This window comes from Paroedura picta, chromosome 8 (assembly GCF_049243985.1).
Source record: "Paroedura picta isolate Pp20150507F chromosome 8, Ppicta_v3.0, whole genome shotgun sequence".
Lineage (NCBI taxonomy): Eukaryota > Metazoa > Chordata > Lepidosauria > Squamata > Gekkonidae > Paroedura > Paroedura picta.
Window position 1 is genome coordinate 67,063,282 of NC_135376.1, and position 21,802 is coordinate 67,085,083.

Consider the following 21,802-nt stretch of genomic DNA (forward strand, 5'->3'; position numbering starts at 1 on the left):
CCTGTAGGGTTGATGAGGAGCTATTTGTATGCTTAACATGGATCCTTGGCAATGTTCTCCACTTGGAAATTGTTAATGTACAGTCGCACACCTACGATTTCTTTGTGCTTGCATGGTTCCTAGAGGATAGTTATGTCATTCTTTGTACAAAGAGAGTTCCATTATGTTTGGGGTTAGTGTCTCTAACCTGGTGTCATATACAAAAGGAGCAATAATGATTGACCAGTCTGCTAACTTTTGTAGAACTTCAGAGGAAGGCTGAGTAGTGAACACATTTTATAAAAGTTACCTTGCTTGATTTCTTTAAGAGCCAATCTGTCATATCAGCACTGCTTTCAGTTTGGGGAAAGGCCAGCTGAGTGAGTTCTTTTAGCTTGATATATTAAGTGGAGATAATGACCCTTCAAGTTCATTGATCTTTTCTAGAACTCCTTGGTGCTTAGGGGGAAATGACCTTGAAAATTGTCAGGGCACTTGAAGGGGAATATATTAGTGAGCAATTAGACTTTTTGACAAGATGTACATTTTGAATCTGCGCTTCGGCTGTTAATTTGAAATGTTAGATTCCCAAAGCACATTTGGAAGCACACACGATGATCCTGATTTCTTACCAAGGTCAGTGGTTTGGAAGCAGACTACAGAATCACATTCTTGGAACTCTGATCGGTAGCCTGGCACACTGAGTTAAGATTAAAAGGGAAGGGTAGTTAACAGCATCCTTTGTCTCTTCACTCTTCTGCTTCTGGCATGCCACTTCAGCTATGCCAAAGTTTTCCTTTGCCTCTTGGCTTCCTGGTATTAAATGCAGTCCCGCAGACCTCCCATGCTCCTTGGCTCTCCAAGCACTCTTGAGAGATAGTATCAGGAACAACAAAAATGACCCAGTTGTTGTGATAACCAGTCCATCACTAACTTTCATTTCTGATCCAACAATGATGTGTGTTTGCCAAGGTCCATGTGCTTGCCTCCTTGCATTAATGTGGCTTATCGCTATGAGTGGCAAACCTATGAAAAACAGTTTCTCCTGTAGTTCATCTGCTCTGGGACATCCTTTGAACATTTACACTTGTAGTAACTTTTAGGATTAATGTTAACCAGTGTCTCCCTTCAACCAGGGTTTGCTAAACAATTTCAAACTCTCCTTAAGTTTGAAACCGGGATCTGTATGGACTATGATAAAACCAGACCCATAGCCAGAAATCTTTTGTTAGAGGAGCACATCTTTTGTTAAGGGGGCCAAGACCCACCCAGGGTTGCCAACCTCCAGGCGAGGGCTGGAGACCTCCTGGAAATTCTCTTGTAGATGATATTAAAGGACCTCCATTTGGGTTGACTTACAAAAGAAAGAAAAAAAAACAAGTCTTTGGGGAAGACAGGAAAGCACAACACAGCTGAGAAGTACCCTGTCCTTTCCTCCATTCGCCACTGGCTTGCTCCGCGGATAACTGCCACTTCCTCACCACTACCACTATATCAGACCTTACCAGAGTCCCATGGGGGAAGGCTGGCCAGAAAGCAGGGGACATCCAAAGGCAAGGGGGGGGGACAGGGGAAGAAAACCAAATAAACTCTCCACCATTTCTCCAGCCTGTATGTCTGCAGGGTTAGATCTGAAAAAGCAGGTCAGCTTGTGCCAGAGGATCAGCCTGCACCTCCATGCATCCAAAAACCCATCTAGACATACATCTTTGTCGCTTCTACAAGGTTGACGTGAAGGTGAGCTGAGGTCCCTGCCAACATCCACGCCCGAGCCAAGCATGCTGGGGTTGAGGGGAAGAGGAGGGTACAGGCTGCCTGGACTCAGACTTGCACTGTCTGTCTCTCTGTATGTATGTGCACGTGTCTATCTGTGCACAACTGGTCCCAGCTGGTAATTGAAGGTGCTGAGCATGGATAAAATCTCGGCCCGCTCCCTCACCAGGTGCCCATTGTACTGCTCAGGAAAGATGTAGATGCCAAGGAGAATTATCCTTCCGAAGGTCTGTCAGGTCCCTCAAGCTAATGGAAGAGAAATGGATGGGCTGAGGGGAGCTGGAGAAAGATGAGAAGAAGGCTAAGGTATCTTTGGCTACCCTTAATTTTCTTGTGTGAAATGCAAGCCTGACCGTGGGAAATGGTGGCAGGCTGTACACTCAACTCCACCGCAGCAGCCCTGCTCTGAGATAGGCTCTTGGCCTCTCCCTCCAGGCCTGGTGAGCCAACTCAAAGTGGGTTTGGTCCTGGGAGTGGGCAGGTACACGGGCCGGCAGGGCAGGCACCGCCCCCTCCTGCCCACCCATGCCTATGGCCCTGGGTAAAACCTGGTACAGATATAACTAATGTTAAAACTGGGTGCTGGATTGACAACACAAATGAAGAAAACATTTAATTTTTTAATAGTGTTAGAAAAAACTGCAATACCTTGGCAAAATAATTACCAGATCAGGTATTTTGGTGGGAGTGTAGAGGAGAAGGAGATGGGGCTATCCTGAACTCCTCTGATATATACTAATATTTATGAGAATGTCCTCTTTTAGTATTATCAACTTCCAGGTGAGATGTGGAGTTATCCAGGAATTTCTCTAGACTAGATCCATTCCCCCGGAGGAAATACCAGCTTTGTAATTCACTTCCTGATGCATTGGGAAGAGAGCTGGAGGAGCAGCAGTGCAGCCCCCCCTGGACTTCCATGGTGCATCTTTTTGTCTGCTGTAGAATAAATATTCTATCATGGCTGTCATCGAAGTGTAAAGTGGGGTTGGACTGTTAGGTTGTAACTGCAAGCAGAAATGAATTCCTTCCAAACTAATGTGGCTTTTGTCAAAGCAAATGTGTGTTTGACTTTTTAAATCTCATGGATTCAAACGTTCTGGCTTTTGTAATGTTTGTGGACTCAGTGGCATGTCAGTTGTTAAAACAGATGATCTTTGAAAACTTAAAAGCCGTAGTATCCTGACTGGTTCTCCATGTGAAACCTGGAAATCCTTACAGAGCTATTTTACGTAGATAGTCTCCACTTGCCCCATTTTCCAAAGTAAATCTTCTATTGGTTGGTAGATTCCAAACATTATTCTTTCTCAAGGCGTGTTCCTTTCCTCTCTGCATATCTCCCTTATCTCTACCCTTTTGGCTTTCTGTGCTATAGGTGTGGTTTGTTTCTTTTACATCTCCGAATGTTGGCTCTTGGCTGTTCCTGTTCTGTTTCATGTTCTCTTTGTGCTGCTGTTCCTGGAGTTCACATTGACCTCTTAAACTTGGCATCATCAGCAAACCTCATGACTTCTCTCCAATCTGTATCATCCCAATGCTCTACCTCTTTTCTTCTTCCTTTTGAGTCCCCTCCAACCAACCACTCACGGAACCTCAAGAAGGGAACAAGGAATTCTAGAGCGGACATAGCAGAGAAGCTTTAATGCTTTTCAGGGGCCCAGGGTAGAAGTGTGTTGTAAGGTCAAGAGGATGTATGTCTAGTATGATACAGGTGGTGCTTCACAAAAAGAAGAAGATGATGATGAGTTGGTTCTTATATGCTGCTTTTCTCTACCCAAAGGAGGCTCAAAGCAGCTTACAGTTGCCTTCCCTTTTCTCTCCCTACAACAGACACCCTGTGAGGGAGGTGGGTGAGGTTGAGAGAGCTCTGATATCACTGCTCGGTCAGAGCTGTGGTGAGCCCAAGGTCACTCAGCTTGGTTGCATGTGGGGAAGCAGGGAATCAAACCCGGCTCACCAGATTAGAAGTCTGCACTCCTAACCACTACACCAAGCTGTCTAGTATGATACAGGAGAGCCAACTTGGTGTAGGGGTTAAGAGCAGTGGCCTCTAATCTGGAGAACCAGATTTGATTTCCTGCTCCTCCACATGCAGCCAGCTGGGTGACCTCAGGCCAGCCACAGTTCTATCAGTTCTCTCAGCCTCACCTACCTACCTCACAAGGTGCCTGTTTCTTCACAAGGAATGGAATGTGTAAGCCACTTTGAGACTCCAGGGAGTAAAAAGTGGGGTACAAAAAAACAGCTTTTCTTTTTCCTACTGCCAGTGTTTTGTCCGCATCTTGTACAGGTGTGCACCTCTAAGGAAAAGTCAGCCCCAGTTAGCCTGAATTAGGAGCGAGCAGTCTCCAGCTTATTCCCTAGACTGCCTTGTGCTAGATATTTGCATGTAGGAGGGGCTAATAGCCCCCTCCCTGTCGCCCCTCCTTCAACCAACTCAGTCAACCTGCCTTAAGTCTCAGTGAGAAACAGAAATTGTATCTGTAGGTAAATAAATAAAAATAGCCCCCATAGGATTTGTTGGGGTCCCACTCACGGATGGGGCATCATCTCAGAGGTCACAGAAGCAGCATCAGGAAGCAGGAAAGAAGTCATTTTTACAGCCGTCTCTTAATCCTGATATGTTTTTAGTTAATTATGTTCTAAACGTTTGACTTAAAAAGTATTTATTTGCTGTTAGGCATTTTATAACATGACAATTTTAAAAGCTGTGCAGGTTTTATAGCTAGCTTGGAGCTGTATTGCAAATAAATCTGAATCAGCACAGGATCCAAGCCTCTGATTTTACAGATTTCTCACCAGCCCCCTAAACCACAATTTTTTAAATATTCAGAAGAACCTGATCAAACGGGTATTGACTATATTGTTCCCTTTGCAACTTGTGTGTGCCTGTCTATATTTATAGTATATATTTATGGTATAGTTAAACAGTGTGCTGACTCTAGTGGATTTAGAAGAGGGTACAGCTTGGATTAAGATTGCCCTGTTAAATCTTCTGCTTTCTCCTGGTCCAAAATTAGCAAACTAATTACCTTCCCATTTTGTTTGGAAAATTCTTCCCTGGTGCCTGGAGGTAGAGAAACATCTCTCCATGCCTCAGTACAAACTCCTAGCCCTTAACTTTATGTGGAAAATTCTAAATGGGTTTGGTCCACAGACACACCTTGTGCAAACAAAAGGCATTTCCTGCTCAAGTTGTAGCACCATACACGGCATCCCAAACCCGAAATGGTGAGAAAAGCCTGCTCCTACCATCTGTCCCACTGAGGCATGGATTGGAAGTTGGCTGAGTGTGTGTGTGTGTGTGGGGGGGTTAGTTTTGCTGCCGAGAGGAGATAAATTTTTATTCTGCTTTATTGTGGGAATTATATTGTGTTACGCACCATGAGCCAGTTTGTCTGGGAGTGGCGGGCTATAAATTAAACAACAACAACAATTCCTACAAGTGCCTAGATCCTTTGGAGCAGCAGAGAGGCAGAGACTTTTTGAAAGTATGACATTTTCTACATGGGTGCGTGATTTGGTGAATGGAGAGATGCCTCCAAAATTCCTATCCCACTGTGAATATGAGTTTTTGCAAATTCTTGAGCTTTCAACAAGAAGGTGGACAGGCCATCAGCTTCTAGTTTTTTCTTTGCCTTGAGCTGAACAGCCCTTTTCCTCCTAAAATTTACGTTTTGATGGCCCCTGCAACTCACGATGGTGACAACCAACCAGATATCAGGCAGGAAGAGAATCTCATCATTCTTCTCAGCCACTGAGTTTCCCTTTCCTGGGGCTTCCGGCACTGAGTTGTGGTACTGGGATGCTAGAAGGGCACCTGGGAAATGTACTCCTCAAGGTTCCAGACGTTTCATATTGTGCAGGGGAAGAAGAAGAGATAGAGGGGGAAAAAGATGTCATTCAGATTCATGATGAGTGCAATGCTGGACTAAGAAAAAGCCAAGCTATTTTCCAGTTTGATGAAATAGTTCTGAGCCCAAATTTGATTCAGGCTGGTTGTGGTGAAACCTGCTCGTGACGAACACCTTATTAAAATTTAAAACTTTCAGTAGTTTCATGCTGGTTCAAGTTCTAACAGTATATTAAATTTTCAGTCCGAATTTGGAAACAGCTCTCATGTTAATAATTCCTCCTCCTCTGTACTCTCCTTCTTGCTGTGCAGCCGTTTTACTATATCCGTTTCAATGTTTTTCATATCACCACATAATTTTGTCATATATTAGTGAATCTAATTAAATAGATTTTCCATTATGTCACTTGCTTTGGGGATGGATAGTTTTTTAATGCTGGCTATTTCTGTATCATCCCAGGGCTTTTGCCAGTAACTTGGAGATAGATTGTAATTTTCCACTGCTAATGAACAGTTTGAGGATTTTTTTTTTTTTGAGTTACTGTTCTTGGCCAGAAACCTTATCTGTCTGTAGAATTCAGGAGAGACTTGTGAAAATTCTAATTTAAAAGCTAGAACATAGGTGTTGTTCACAGAAGGAAATATGGTGATAAAAATCGTTGTTAGTGTTTCAGTGTCGCTTTCTCTCTTAAATTCTATTTTGTAATTTCACCAGGGTGCCAGACCTTTGGTTTCTTTCCATTTAGAAATATCATTATGGGTTATTCTGCTGCACACGACAAGGTGAGAGTCAGAACTTGAAGGTCACAAAACCATAGTGTTGTTTTACTCTTGGTACCTTGAAACTGTCTGGTTGGAAGATCCTCATAGGTACTTCTTTATCCTTACTCTTATTTCCCCTTCTCCTACACACACACACACACACACACACACATACACACTTGCAAAGCTAGCACTGCATCTGACTGGCATTTTTTGCTAACCATAATTAGTTCCAACCAATAATTTGCAGTGATTCTGTGTGTGGGGGAGAGAATGTGATTGAAACAAACCAATGTTGGCCAAGACACCAGTACAGAATTTAGCTTCATGGAGAGAGACAAAGAAGAGCTGTTTTTTAATACCTTGTTTTTCATTACCTGAAGCAGTTTATAATCACATTCCCTTCTTCTCCCCACAACAGACACCCTGTGAGGGAGGTGAGACTGAGGAAGCTCTGACAGAGCTGCTCTGTGAGAACAGCCCTAAGAGAGCTGTGACTATTTCAGGGTCACCCAGCTGGCCGCATGTAGAGGAGTTGGGAATCAGACCCAGCTCACCAGATTGAAGTCCATCACTCTGAACCACTATCCCATGTTGGAGAGGGGAGTTCATCCTGATGAGAAAGGAATGAAAAGTGTGTGAGCTCAACAGAGATAAGAACGGAGTTTGCAAGCCCTATATCCTAATCGTAGTTAGGAAATCAGGCGGCATTCTGTATCCCTTGGGGCTATGTTCATAAGAGTTGAGGTGATGGATTCACACAGTTCCTTTAAGGTAGAATCTTTTTCCTTAAAGATCTTTTACTGATTGCCCCCCCCTCACAATCCTGCCTTCACAGTTGTACGGGGCAACTCACGTTCAAAGACATGGTGTCAAGTGTTATTAACCCATGTCATATCTCTTTCTTTCAATTTCTTTGCTTTAATCCAGTTGTTTTTGTTTCCTTTTCTGTAGTGATTGCCTTCTTTCATCTGGTTTGGTAGAAATTCATTTTTTGTCTGTTCCTAAAGTTCCTCTGCAATAAAACAGCTACTTTGAGGTTACCCACTTGAAAGTCCTGGAAAGTTGAAGTGTTCTCTTACTGGTTACTCAGTCTTTCTTGATGCTAGTTTTGTGTCTGTTTATCTTTTGGATAAGGATAAACTTATTTGCCTATGTAGTAGGCCAAAGAACATCAACAACATCATTTCAGGCTCATTTACTTGCTCATCTTTGAGCGTTGAAAAGGCCATTAAAAGCTAAGAGTGCCCTTTGGTTCAACTGTCCAGTAGTCTCCTAATCCTACATTAACTAGAAACACTACCGATAGTTGTAGAAAACTTCCTTTACAAAGCATGATTTTAAAGACCATTAAAGGATTGATGAGTACATTTTCTCTCTCTGTTATAGGGGGCTGTTCTATCTATCCCCTTTGACCTGATTGTAGCTCTTTATTATATCTCGCACAATATTTGTAAGACACATGGATGTTGGGAGGAGTATTTTTGTAAAAGTTCTTTGTTTTCAATAGTTTACCAGCTCATGTGGTACCCATGTGTTTTGCAAGCTTCCTGCGTTATGTTCTTGTCTGACGGTGCAAGCAAAAGCAATAGAAAAAGACTCCAAATTAAAATGGAAATCTTTCTATAAAAAGAGGCAACTTTGGTGGGACTGAATTCCAGGGAAAAGGTCAAAATGGTGTTTAATGGGAGGAAGCAGTGATGAACTGTGCATGTATCTTGTTATTTTATGAGAGATTCCACATGCTTTGAGAATTGGAAAAAGAATCCTGCAGAAGGAATGGAAGGGGGATTGGGAAGAGAGACTGGGAGCCCTTGGCATGAATTGGTCTGAACACTACGCACTACAAAACAAAAAACATACTAACAAACAAATGAAGATGCTAACTTTAGGATCCCGAGACCTTCTGTTAACCATATAAGGCCTGGCAGAAACACTGGTTGGGGTAAAAGCACTTTCCATTACTCCTTTCACTTGTCTTGGCTAGGGTCCTATTGTGGGAGGGAGGAGAGAAAGAATTAGATCAGCTGCCATGGGTGGTGTTTCCATTTCTTCTATGGATATCATGCCACTATAGCGTGGTGGTCCATGTGCTGGACTAAAACTGGGAGATCCAAGCTCAAACCCATACGTTAGCATGAAATTCACTGAGTGATCTAGGGCTAGGGTAACCGAATCCGGGTTGGGAAATACCTGGAGATGTTGGGATGGAGATTGGAGAGGGGAGAGGGGAGAGGGAGAGACCTCAGCAGTTGTAATGCCATAGAGTCCCCCCTTCAGTTTTTACGAATGTAATCAAACAGCTTCTGCTTTACTGCAAATAAAACATCTAGAGAATAAATCCTCCTTAAGTCTTAGTTCTCAAATAATTTCTAGTCAATATTTATTTATGTATGACTCTATGTATGTATGTTTCTATTTCTAGGTCGCCACTCCATGGCCTGCCAGCTCATAGCGGCTTACTATAACAAATATTGTTTTCATCAAATCTCGTCTGGAGAACTTTTTTTTTTTTAATCATGTCCCCTGAGCTGCTGATAGGCAAATGTCTTAAAATACGTCATTTGAGAGCATTTGCCTATTTGCAGTTCAGTAGTCATGATACATATTTTTAGTTCTCCAGATGAAGTTCAATGAAAACAATATTTATTTATTTGTTTGTTTATTTATTTATTGGATCCCCCCCCCCCCGCCAGTCTCTGGGGACTTGTGGCGGGTTACACAAAGCAGAAACAAACCCCAATAAAATAAGTCACATCCCTCATGCTAAAAATCCATAAAACCCCCATAAAATCCATAACCCCCCCTAAAATGGTGGCATAATCCCCAAATCTTCCTCAGTCTACAATCAAGCTACCACAGGTACAAGATATGCAGGATGTAATACCATTGGCTGGAGGAGGGGCCCTAGTTGTCCTTGGAAAATCCAGCCTCAATATTGAATAGAAATTGTTTGAGAAAACTTAAGGAGGATTCATTCCCTAGATGACAGCGTGTTTTGTTTGCATTAAAGTAAAAGCTGTTGATTACACTAGTAAAATTTGCCCCACACGGACTTGGCTTTTTTGTTTAACCCATTTGAAAGATGGCAACCATATCTGAAGCCAGTTAATCTTTCTTACCATAATCTACCTTGTAGGGTTGTTTTGAAGAATAAAATATGTGAATTGCTCTTTGTACTCTGGAGGAAGGTTGGGAAAAAGTAATACAGAGATTTTTGTGTGTGTGTGTGTGTGTGTGTGTGTGTGTGAGAGAGAGAGAGAGAGAGGTACAGTTCTGATGTGTGGTGACCAGGTGAATTAATGACCTCCGAAATGTCCTATCATTAACACCCTTTCTCAAATATCGCAGACTGGAGACCATGGCTTCCTTTATTGAGTCAATCCATTTTATATTGGTCTTTCTTTTCCTACTGCTTTCCACCTTTTCGTGTTGTTGTTGTTGTTGTTGTTGTTGTTGTTATTAACATTTGTATACCGTCCTCCCCTAAGGCTCAGGGTGGTTCACATAGAATGCAACAGAACAATACATCAAACTCACTGATTATAATGAATGAAAGGTAACAGTAATATTGTCTCATTATTGTTGTGTGTGTGTGTGTGTGTGTGTGTGTGTAAATGGTGGTTCTTTGTGCAAGACTGGACAAGGAAACAAAAGCCCACCCATATTTTTAGATAAGCGTTGGTTGGCAGGAAATAAAATATTTTCTGCTGCAGTGAAAAAAATCAAATAGCAAAATGAAGAAGAAAGTGCATCAGATTAGAATATTCTAAGCTTGGGAGGATGCAGAATTTGCCTGGTGAGATCCAGTATCTCTGACTATCAACTCCCTTACTGGACAGCCAGAAGGAACAACAGTGCTAGATTTATTATGGGGAGTCTTTGTACATGGCCCATGATGATGCCCACCCAGAAGTTTGAGTGGGTTGGGCAAAGTGACTTTGTCAGCTTCATTTGCTGACATCTGTACTAGATTCTGATTCCCCAGCGACTGCATCCCGGAGGTTTCCACCACAGTCCTAGTCAGCTTCATTTCTTTGCAGAGCCAAACTGAGAAGTGACCCTGGCCTCAACTGTGGGTTTGTTGGAAGTGTCTCAACAACCTTTCAGAACAAACAAAACCCAGCGGTTTGTTTTGTGTACAGATTTGACATTTTGATTCTTGGTTGCTGTTTCACGATATTGTCTTCCTGCTGCCATCTGGTGAACAAATTCAGTGAAGACACCTTGTGATTTTTGGGGAGGGGGGTTAGATTCTTTTGGATGTTTTCTATTATTATTATTATTATTATTATTATTATTATTATTATTATTGAGACTTTTAGCCCGCCACTTCCTATAAAGGCTTGTGGCGGGTTACAACGGTAAAAACTCCAATAACCCCCCCCCCCGATAAAACAATGTATAATTAGAACATATTCCAAATATCTGACGGCAGACTAAAATACTAATTCACCCACTTTCTGCCAAGGGGAAGGGAAGGGGTGGTAACCAACAACCCCAACAAAGTACTGGCAGGAGCCCTCACCTAACAGCTTTCCATTACAGCAGAAGCAAATCACTTTCCCTTTCGCTTCTGGCAATACGGTATAACCTACACTCAAAGCTGGTATTTGTGGCTACGGGAGTTTGGGGGACAATGAAGAGGAAATTGGACTAGGTCACTTCTCTCCCTTCTTCCAGCAGGACGCCTACTGGAGAGCAGCCCAGTGTTCTGTTTCACAACCTGTGCATGTGTTGATGGACAAGAGGAAATACTTTGAGCTAAAAATGTTGTAGAAAATTATGAATGTCTTGGATAGGTGACATGTATTAAGGACCAGAGTAGGATAGAATGGATAATGTTATTTTTAATCATCCTGACTAGGCATGTGCAAAAACCAGTAGCAGTATTTTTCTGGTCCGGAAATATTGGACTGGGAAAATATGAGTATTTCCCAATATTCCTGGTATAGTATAGTATTGGGATTCAGAAATTATTTGGGAACAGTGAATTTTTTTTGGCTCTGGGGCATTTAAAAAGACTGAGATCCTGATCCTGAGGAGAGAACTCTCTTGGCAGGATGGGTTTGGGATCTGCTAGAGGGCCTGTTTTGAATTGGCCTCCTTGCAGAGCCCAACCAACAGCTGCTCCTGAGAGAAGTGGTTTGGGGTCTGCTGAGGACCACAGTTTGAACTCCCCCCAGAACTCCCCTCCCCCAAACCACAGTTTGCACTCCCCCCCCCAAAAAAATGAGCAAATGTGACTTCCAGATAATGACGTTGTATGTTCCAACGAAGTAGAACACTTCATGGAAGTGTAGACACAGTAAAATATAAAAACCCTGAGGAAGATCCTCTGGAAGTTGCTTCAAGTCTTTCACATTGTTTTTGAAATTCATCGTTTTTTTAATTCTGTTGCTTTTGCTTATTAAATGTTTTGAACTTGTCCAGCCTCAAAGGGTTTTTTTGTTTCATTTCACCCTGAAATATTCCTACCATTCAGTATCCAACAACAGCAGTAAGCCCATGCTTTGAGTACTGGCCGCTGCTACTCTCACCCATGGGCAATTGTCTCCTGAACTCCAAATTCCAGCCTCCTTGCAGTTTGCTGCTGCTGAAAACCAGCACCCATGCATATGAAAACACACGTGTCCTGGTCCAGGACTTCACTGAGTAATTGTCCAAGTGTCTGCTGAAGGACTCTGGGCCTGAATTTAAGGAATCAGTTTGATGGTTTTGTTAGGAGAAAAAGAAGTCTTCCTTCCTCGCCCCAAACTAGTGGGATTTTGTTACATTTTGATCTTACTAAAAGGAAGGAAATATTTTCTCAAGTAGGAACATGTGATTCCCCCCCCCCCAAAAAAAAAAACGATTGGTGTGTTTGGGTTGGTCAAAGAGGAAATGGACTTTGGCAGTCCAGGCCTCATTTTGCAGTTATAATTGTGTATACTAAATTTTGGTTCGTGGTCATCTTTTCATACATAGAAATATTCCAAGCAGTAGTGGGCACGTGTGATCTTACATTTTTTTAACGGCCAAATACCAGTGAAACGAATTTTCTGCATAATATTTAAGAATTTAATCTGTGTTAATTTTGCAATCATCAAACAAAAATAAACAAGTCCCCAATTGGTGGTTGGAGATAGGAAATAGGATGTCGTCTCTCCGCTTCTTCTCGCCTTAGGTAATGCTGGAATTATTTGGCATCTATAAAACAGCTGCCATAAAGTATTTTATAGGGCAGTTAGCCCTTTCCATAACACTGCTGACTGACTGCCTTCCTTGCCCATAAATTTTCTTTTCCTGGGTACTCTGGTGTTCTTCACTTTTTCCTCCACACACAGCTTCTAAAGATGGTGCTCAGCTATAAGCCTCCCCACGGCCTGGTGGTACATCAGGGGCTTGTTAATCTGTATTCCAGTCAGTAAAAATCAACTTCCTGTTTCTCTTACTAGCCCAGTCTGCCATATTGTTCTTTTCTTTTCTTTTTACAAAAAGTTGCAAAAGGTTCTTGTGATAACTGGGGGAAAAAACTTTTTTAAAAGAAGAAAAAAGAAAGAAAAATTGAAAGGGTCCCAAACTGATTGCTTCATCTTCTGTTTAGTTTAAGGTGACCAGATTTTAACATTGGTAAAGCGGGACACCATTGACTGGGAGGGGTTCTTATTTAAAATTTTGGTCTACATGGAGCAACAAAAAGTTTCATAGAACGCATAGAACACAAAAATAGTATTGTAATATATATATATTTTTAATTTCAGCATAAGTACAGTTTGCCAGGTACCCCCAGATGTCCCTCCAAAAGTGGGACAATCTGGTCACCTTAGTTTAGTTTTCAAATGCAGCATGAGGTGAGCATTGCTCTTTTCTAGAAATGTGGCTCCTGGCAGTAGAAAATTGCTGTTCTAGTCACACTGAAAACATTGATTATCCTTGGCCTTGTTGTTGCTAGGTTCTGTCAAGTTGTTTCCGGCTTGCGGTGACTTTCTGAACAAGGGCCTGCCTGCAGTCATTTCTTTTTTGTAAGGTCAATCCTTGGCCTATAATAATGCAGTGCCCTTAGCCTGAAATAACACAATGAGTTCTCTTCATTTGGGTGATAATGTATGGATCACTGTTTTTTTCTAATACATGAGCTATTCGAAAATAGCCCCCTGCAGTGCTTTGGTATGCAGCTTATTCTGAAGAATTCTACCTTCTAAATAACATCATTGCCCCCCCCCTTTCCCGCTTATTATTATTATGTTTAAGAAAAAGGCTCTGAGAGCATCATACTTGTCTTCAAGACAAAACATAATGAATGCTGAAAGGGAGTGGGAACAAGTGTGCTGACTCTGCCTACATGTGCTCTCAGGTTTATGAGCACACATGCCTAGGAAGTGGACATGCAAGAGCTCCAATTGGGAGCCCTGCTTTTTCCAGTGTGCACCATGCTCACAAGCCTGCCATTGTGCTAGGTGGGCTAGCAGGGCCTGCATACTTGGACGGTGTACCTGTTCTCCCTCTACACACTTTGATTTTTGCACACGTCGTTTCTGTGGGGTGTTAAGGGCTATGGAGTCAGACCATTGGTCTGCTGAGCTCAGCATTGTTTACTGTAACTGGTGACAGCTCTTGACCTCAGGCAGGGAGAGGTCTTGCCCCAGCTCCTGTTACCTGAGGAATCATTTTTTATAACTGGAGAAATGGGGATGTTAGGAGATGAACACGAAGAACACTTCATAATGGCTCCTACACACACACGGTATATGACTTTCCCAGAACTCCAGTCATTTGCTCAGGCACTTTTCTATGCATACTGGCCTGCCCTAAGAAGTAAAATAGGTGTTTGCAATAGAGACAACCATTTCCACTGCTGATCTAAGACTGGCAGTTTTCAAACAGAGAAGCTTCAAAGGGAGATTACAACATGAGATTGCGGAACTTGATTCCATTCACAGATTCAGGTCAGCGGACTCCAGGGCTGAATAGGGACATAGGGTTGTTATCTCACAACATATGCTAATTTTCTGCCCTTATATATTTCTCCTCTGCTCTGATCAATCTGATAACAATGCACACTATACCCTGAGTTCCTTCTTTGCAACATCTCTTATGGGAATTGTAGATGACAGAGAATGAAGTGGCTGGATGGAGTCACTGAAGCAATCGGTGCAAACTTAAATGGACTCTGGGGAATGGTAGAGGATAGGAAGGCCTGGAGGATCATTGTCCATGGGGTTGCGATGGGTCGGACTTTGCACCTAACAACAACAAATCTTTTCTATAGTGGGTCCTCACTTGTGGAATATTCTCCCCAGCCCTGAGTTACCTATCTGGCAATAGATCCCTTTGTTTTCAGTGATGCTCTGTATTTATCTTGTTTCCCACCAAAGGGGGATATGACTGGAGGGATACACGCACATTTGTAATGTGGATAAAATAGGTGAGGATGCTATGTTTCAGTAGTCATATTTTATAGCAAGGATCTGTGCCGTTATGTAAGCTTAGCTGCAATAATAGCGCTCCTACTTTCCAGCCTTCAAACTCTTTTGCAAGCCCAATTAGCCTCCATGGCATTTATAGTACTGTTTTATGAGAACACATGGTAAAAACCAAACAATGTCTGGCAAGAAAGAAGGGGGAAAAAAAGGTCAGATCTTTGTATATATTTTTGCATGACATGATTTGTAGATGTATACCCAGATCCACGAACCATTTAAGGCAGAGGGCTTGGAATGGTCTTGGAGAGGCTTGGAATTAAAGTGGCTTTACATGTACACTGGTATAAGTTTGGTTTATCAACACAAGCACAGAGTAAGAGCTTTAAAATCAGTGCAGGGAAACACAGGAAAAAGGATTACCAGCTTAAAGAGTGGTTATTCTAGAGACTGGGTTGGGTTGATTAAAAGGAGGGGGGGAGGAAATGAAATCTATTTTTAGCAGTGTATGGATTTTAACCTGGGTGTATGATCAGTTGAAAAAAGTGGGACTTACTTAGGAGTCAACCTGCACAGGATTGCACTGCCCTGCCAGTGTGCAAACATGTGGCTCCTCCCAATTATATATGGGAGTGCAGAAGATGTGTAGAAATTCCATGTAAAGTATTTGCAGACTGAATGCTTGTTGCCACTGAATATAAAATGGTTTCTTTAATCTTCACATTTGCATTTGGGAGGAAGAGCAAAGACTTGAGGAAGAGCAAAGCATTTGTGGTTTTACATGTTATTCCCATGACAATCCTGTGAGGACTGTCAGAGCCCAACCAGCTTTCAAAAGTTAACAGATTCAACATACAAAGTTATCTTGTAAAGGGTCAGACAGTAGTCTTTCTGCTCAGCATTGCCTGTTGTGGTGAGCACCTGCTTCCTTAATGTCTGTTACCTGCAGCTGTTTTAACTGGAGATGCCAGGGAATGAACCTGGGACCTTCTGGGTGCAAAGCAGCTGTTCTGCCACTGAACCACAACCCCTCCCATTTATGCTCTTTTTGTTGCGTGTTACATGTGTGTTGTGAGCATGTGTATTGAAGTCAGTTGCTCTTCTTTGATGAGTACAGACTTTATTTTTGAGGTTGTTCTTTTCAATCTTGTTGTATAGTAGCCTAATTCGTTTTATTTTACTTTCCAGCCTGAACATTTGCAGAAGAATTGGCTTCGGGAATTTTATCAGGTACTGTAAAAATATATTTTTTTAAATTTTATATCGCATTTTAAAAGATTTTGATATTGCCACCATTGCTATTTTAGAAGCCTTTACAGAAATAATAACAAATGCCGTTGTTCTAAACATGTTTGACCGGAAGTAAAATTCATAGAAATCACTGGGGATTTCACCCTGGTTATGATCAGGCTAGCCAATCTCAAGGCAGTGTTGCCAGATCTACCAGTCTGGGTGGGACTCCCCTGCATTCTGGATGCACTTCTGCCGCCCCAAACGAACACTCCAACCTGAACTAATGTTGCTTTGTGACATGCTGACATTCCTCAGCAGTAATATGGATGGATTAGGAAACCCTACCTTTCCATGAAGGACTTCCGGGCAGTTTGCTTGGTTCCCCTCCGTCTTCTGTGAAGTAAATGGGATTGTAAGATTTATGACTGGCCCCTAAAGCCCACTAAGCAAAGTAGGAATTGAAGCCCAGATCACGTGCCACACATGCTGGATAATGCACTTTCAATCTGGATAAGGCACTTTCATTGTGGATAATGCACTTTCTAAAGCGTATTGAAAGTGCATTATCCAACATGTGCAGAATGAACCTGGGGTCCAGGCTCAACATAAATGACTATCAGAGTCCAATGCTGACAGTTTGTACAATGCTGGCTTTTAAAATATATATCACTTTAATCCGTACTACATCCGGTCTGTTTTCACAAGAACATATGAAAATGCATTCTACTGCCATACTGTTGACCTATCAAATTCAGGATTCTTTCGCATCTGGCAGCAGCCCTCCAGGATCTTCTGGAAGACATCTTTCATGTTGCTACTACCTCATCCCCTGGAGCTTGAACATAGGGCCTTCTCTATGCACAGCAGCTGCTCTTCCACTAAGCCGTGTCACCTCCTCTCTTCTTGTTGCCTTTCAAGAGAGGAGAACTGAGATGGATAAATAATAGTATGTTTGGCTGAACAGGGATTTGAACATACACTGTCCATACTTATGGTGCTGTGGACTATGTGCACTGCTTGATCTTTTCTATGTTTACTCAGAAAGTAGTTCCATTCAGCTCAATGGAATCTCCTTCCTAATAAAATTGCATAGGATTGCAGGCTGACTCCACATTCCTTATATCTGCCCTGCCCATCAAACTATATCCAGATGAAGAACTCCATGAATGCTGTTGACCCATGGGGGAGGCATTCTGAAGAACATATAAATGTTGATCCACATGATGTGCATGTTCAGAATACAGACCTACCTGTCCTCCAAAAAGCCAATGATCTTGAATGCCAGTGGCAAAGATTACATTTTTTCTATTCCTCCTGTGTGAAATGCTTTGCATGCTAGAAGAGTAATAGGAGAGGCTGCAGCATATTGTTTCCCAGAAATAGTTAGAATCTTGTCAACCCTTGCCATTGGCAATATTTAACAAACAAACAAAAATCAAGAAGTACAGCACTTTTTCTTTGGATCCCTGGGGAAATGCCCAACTAAAGAAATAGGCAGAATCCTCATTTTCTACTTTACAAAAGTGACTGCTACGTCATGTCCTGCATACAATGATTTGGTAGGATGTTCACCACATAGAAAGGATCCCATCCTCATCCCATTTTAGAACCCCACAAGCATGGTCACTCCAGGCATGACTAGAAGTTTCGCCATCGATGAGTTCAATCCATGGATGCCACTGCCGTTTTTTTCAGCTGAACTCAGACCATTTCAGCTGTAATGTGGCATTGTTGTCTGAGGGTTAGACATGAGTGACACTGCATATATTTCCTGCAATACAAAAAAACAAAACAGAAGCTTTGCTGCTTAATTTCTTACTCCATATCTAATTAACTTTAGCGTGTGTTTTTTGTTTTGTAGAACAGGTGGTTTGTGATTCTACTTTGTTAAACTAGACAACTGACATTGCCATCCGTAGCAGAGTTTACACCAGTGGTTCTCAACCTTCCTAATGCCACAACCCTTTAATACAGTTCCTTTTGTTGTGGTGACCCCCAACCATTATGCAAGTGTTCTTTCACAGAAATTAAACCAAAACTGACCAATGGCATTGAGATCCATTGTTCATGATTGTATATAAATTGTTTTTTTTCTGGGGTTTCTCAGTTCAGATCTGCCTCTTGTCCCACCATGCCAATCTCACTCTTTTCTGCTGTTCCAGACAGATAAACGCTCTATCTCGATCTACCCCGCAAGACTGCTGTGTGGATGGCACCCCCCCCCCCAGCCAAGCTGCTTGCCCTGCTGCATCCCCTGTGAAAAGGTCGTTCGACCCCCAAAGGTGTCCCGACCCCCAGGTTGAGAACCACTGGTTTACACCCTTCCGAGACCACAGGCTACAGTCTACTTAGAAGGGTGTAATTTTGCTTAGGAATGCACTGCAAATTCCTTTTTCCATTTTTTTAGCATAAATTGAGGGCAGTAGTAAATAAATAAATAAATACAAAGCTACAGAAACACATAATACTTCTTGGTGGGTTCGTTTACAATAGTGACTCATTTGGAGAACTGTACTGTCTAGAACAAAATGAAGTTGAGCTGGTCAGTCTAAAATGGTGGCAGCAAACAATGTGCCATTTACCTTGCCTTGGTAGCTGTGGTGACCTGATGTCCTGATAATGTCAGTCAGGCCTGCCCTAGTTATAAGCCTGCTATCAATCCAAGGACAACCATATATGGCTGCCCATCAGGAGTGCTGTTTCTCCCCTGTTCATTGCTTCCTGCCAGTTTGATGACTCACCGTTTGTGCAAGCTGCCCTACCTTCATGACTTAAGCTACTTTTCAAGTCACAATAATCTTCTTGTTGAGAGCCAGCCAGGTGTAGCAGTTAACAGTGGCAAGCCTTAATCTGGAGAGCCGGATTTGATTCCTCACCCCTTCACCTGAAGCCTTCTGGGTGACCTTGGGCCAGTCACAGTTCTCTCAGAATTCTCTCAACCCCTTCTACCTCACAAGGTGTCTATTCTGGGGTGAGGAAGGGAAAGTGAAAGTAAGCCGCTTTGAGACTCCTCAGAGTAGAGAAAAGTGGGATATAAAAACCTGCTCTTCTTGTTATGCTTTATATTGTGTTCCTTGATTCTTATCTTAACACAGCCTGCAGCGCCGCAGGCACCGCGGACTAAATAAAGCCGTAAGGGCTTAGTGGGAGGAGTTAGGGCGGGCTCTGTCCGGGATGAGGAAGGGTGCTGATTGGCCCCTTCCTCCGGACAGACCATCGGCCGGGCCAATCGGCAGGCGCCGATTCCCGCCCTGCCGACCGCGCGGCTCACAGTTGCTCCCCCAACGCGTCAGGCCCCCAGCAAGGGAGCCTCCGCGCGGCTGCCGGGGGTTCCCTTGCCTAGCGCCCGCTGTATTTTTATTACAGCGGGCTTGATTACTAGTTTATTTTATTTTTTATATTTATAAATATAATGCTTATAATGCATTTGCTGAAAGTACCAAAAAACCATTGTTTGTTAATATATTTAATTTAAAACCCATTTTTCTCCACAATGGGCATCCAGAATGGCTTACATCATTATCCTCTTCTCCATTTTATCTTTACCAGGACCCTGTGAGATAGGTTAGACTGAGAGTGTGTAATTGGCCCAAAGTCAAGTTCCCATGACTGAGTCGGGAATCAAATCTGGCTCTCCCAGACCACTGTCTGTTACACTTTGCCAGGCTTTTTCAACCAGAGTTCCATGAAACACTGCGTTTCTTGATGGCCCTGAAAGGGTTGGGTGGGAGTTAATTTTTTTTAAAATTAATCATGTTTTTAAAATTTGTTAAACATTTATTGGGTGATATGACCATATATGGTCATGTCAACCTGCCTCACCTCCTCAAATGGCCAATGATGGGCCTGGAGGAGATGGGGAGAGGCCCTGGGTGGACATGTACCCAGTTATACTTCCCAACCATATTCTACATGATTATGCCACTTCTGGGCTTTCTCGAAGCCTGAAGAATGCTTCAGAGGTTTCTCAATGGTAAAAAAAAACAGAGAAAGGCTGCACTACAGCCAAGCTGAAATTAATGAAAAAAGGAGCTCAGAGATTCGTAAATAATCATCACATTTCCTGGAAAGGAATCTAATATGTCAACAAGCCTCCATCTTCTCCAATTGCATATAATGGGAGTTCTCTTTTTTTAGAGTAAACAGAGGCTGGGATGGAGAGTATAGAAGGTACAGAAGGTAAGGCAACAGGAGATGGGGCTTTTTTGGTGGTGGCACCTTGCCTTGTAATAACCCAAGTTGAGGCTTGCCTGGCACCTACATTACTTTCCTGTAGACAGTGGTCCCCAACCTTTTTATCACCGGGGACCACTCAATGCTTGACAATTTTACTGAGGCGCGGTATGGGGGTAGTTTACTCCTCTACTCTCAACCACTGCCGTAACGTGCTCTGATCATATGGTAATGTTTAAACTTCCCTTCAAAATAAGATACAGACACACCACAACAATGAACATAAGGAACATTTTATTTTCATGGAAATTTTAACTCATGACAATGACAAATCAATGGGAACCCTGAGCTTATTTCTCTGCAACGATATAGTCCCATCTAGGAGTGATGGGAGACAATGACACCCTAAGTGTGTTGTAAAGAGCTGGGTGGGGTGAAGTAAAGGGCCGGGGGGGGGGGGAGAAGGCGTCCTTCGCAGCCCACCTCAAATTAGTTGAAGGACCACATGTGGTCCGCGGCCCACAGGTTGGGGATCATGACTGTAGGTACCACACCTAAATATTTATTTCTTTTTAGCCAGGCTTTCAAGCAATGAGTTCCATCTGTTTTATGGTCTGCTCCTAGCTAAGAATTGTTCCATCAATAGCGTTTTAGACAGCTCCAATGGATGTACTTTTATGCCCTGACTGGCTTTTATAAGCCTGTTTTTATTATTGGCTTGAATTGTTTTATTGTTTTCCTTGCAATGTTTTTAATGGGTTTGCTGTTATTGCTGTGAGCTACATCCAGAGGTCACATGCAATTGTTTTACATAAACAAATAAACATCCCTCAGTCAGAAGTTGTCCTTCCCATTGGAGCTCTGATACTAGCTCAACTAAGGGAAGAATGCTTTGAAGGCGGGGGTAGTAAACTGTTGGCCCTGCAAAGTTCAGCTTCCTTCATCCACATGTTCCTTTTACTGTAAAATGAACACAATCTGATATCAAAGATCACAAAATTGAGAAGCCTATAGGCGAACACTTCAGCCGCCCAGGACACTCAACGAGGAACCTCAAAGCAGTTCTTTTATTGCAAAGGAATTTCAAAAACCAACTAACATGGGAGATTGCTGAATTACTGGTTATTACAACATTTAGGATGATGGAACCCCCCAGGGCATAACAGAAATATTGGGTTCTTATCTCACTACACATACGAAGTCACTCAGTTCTTGCATCTGTTTGTTAACCCTTTTATTAACTGTTATACACACACACACACACACACATATATATATATATGCTAATTTGCTGCTATTAACAAATGTTACTGACTGCTTTAATCCAATCTTAGCTATAGTTATTGTTTAGTTACTTATGCATTTTGACTCTATTAGCCCTTCCTTACAACTGACCCCCTACTCCTATATGTAATGGTTGGGGAAGTCTGTTTCAATATATCTGAAGAAGTGTGCATGCACACGCAAGTTTATACCCCAAATTAAACATTGTTGGACTCAAACTTTGTTCTGGACTCAAATTTTGTTAGGCTTTTAAGATTTCACTGGATTCCCATTTTGTTTTTGGTTTCTTTGCTAGAAGAGGTGATTTCCCTGCCTGGAATGGGTAATCAGTACCAGATACATCCAC

The 21,802-nt window shown here is 42.4% G+C and overlaps 1 protein-coding gene across 3 annotated transcripts in view; it reads left to right on the forward strand.

Moving 5' to 3' along the window:
* The window catches only part of INPP5A (inositol polyphosphate-5-phosphatase A), a 295,368-nt gene that overhangs the window by 40,321 nt on the left and 233,245 nt on the right, over nucleotides 1–21,802 (forward strand). For all 3 annotated transcript variants that reach the window (XM_077350184.1, XM_077350186.1, XM_077350185.1), the window contains exon 2: nucleotides 15,955–15,996. In XM_077350184.1, coding sequence (XP_077206299.1) covers nucleotides 15,955–15,996 — 42 coding nt within the window. The remainder of the gene's footprint in view (nucleotides 1–15,954; nucleotides 15,997–21,802) is intronic.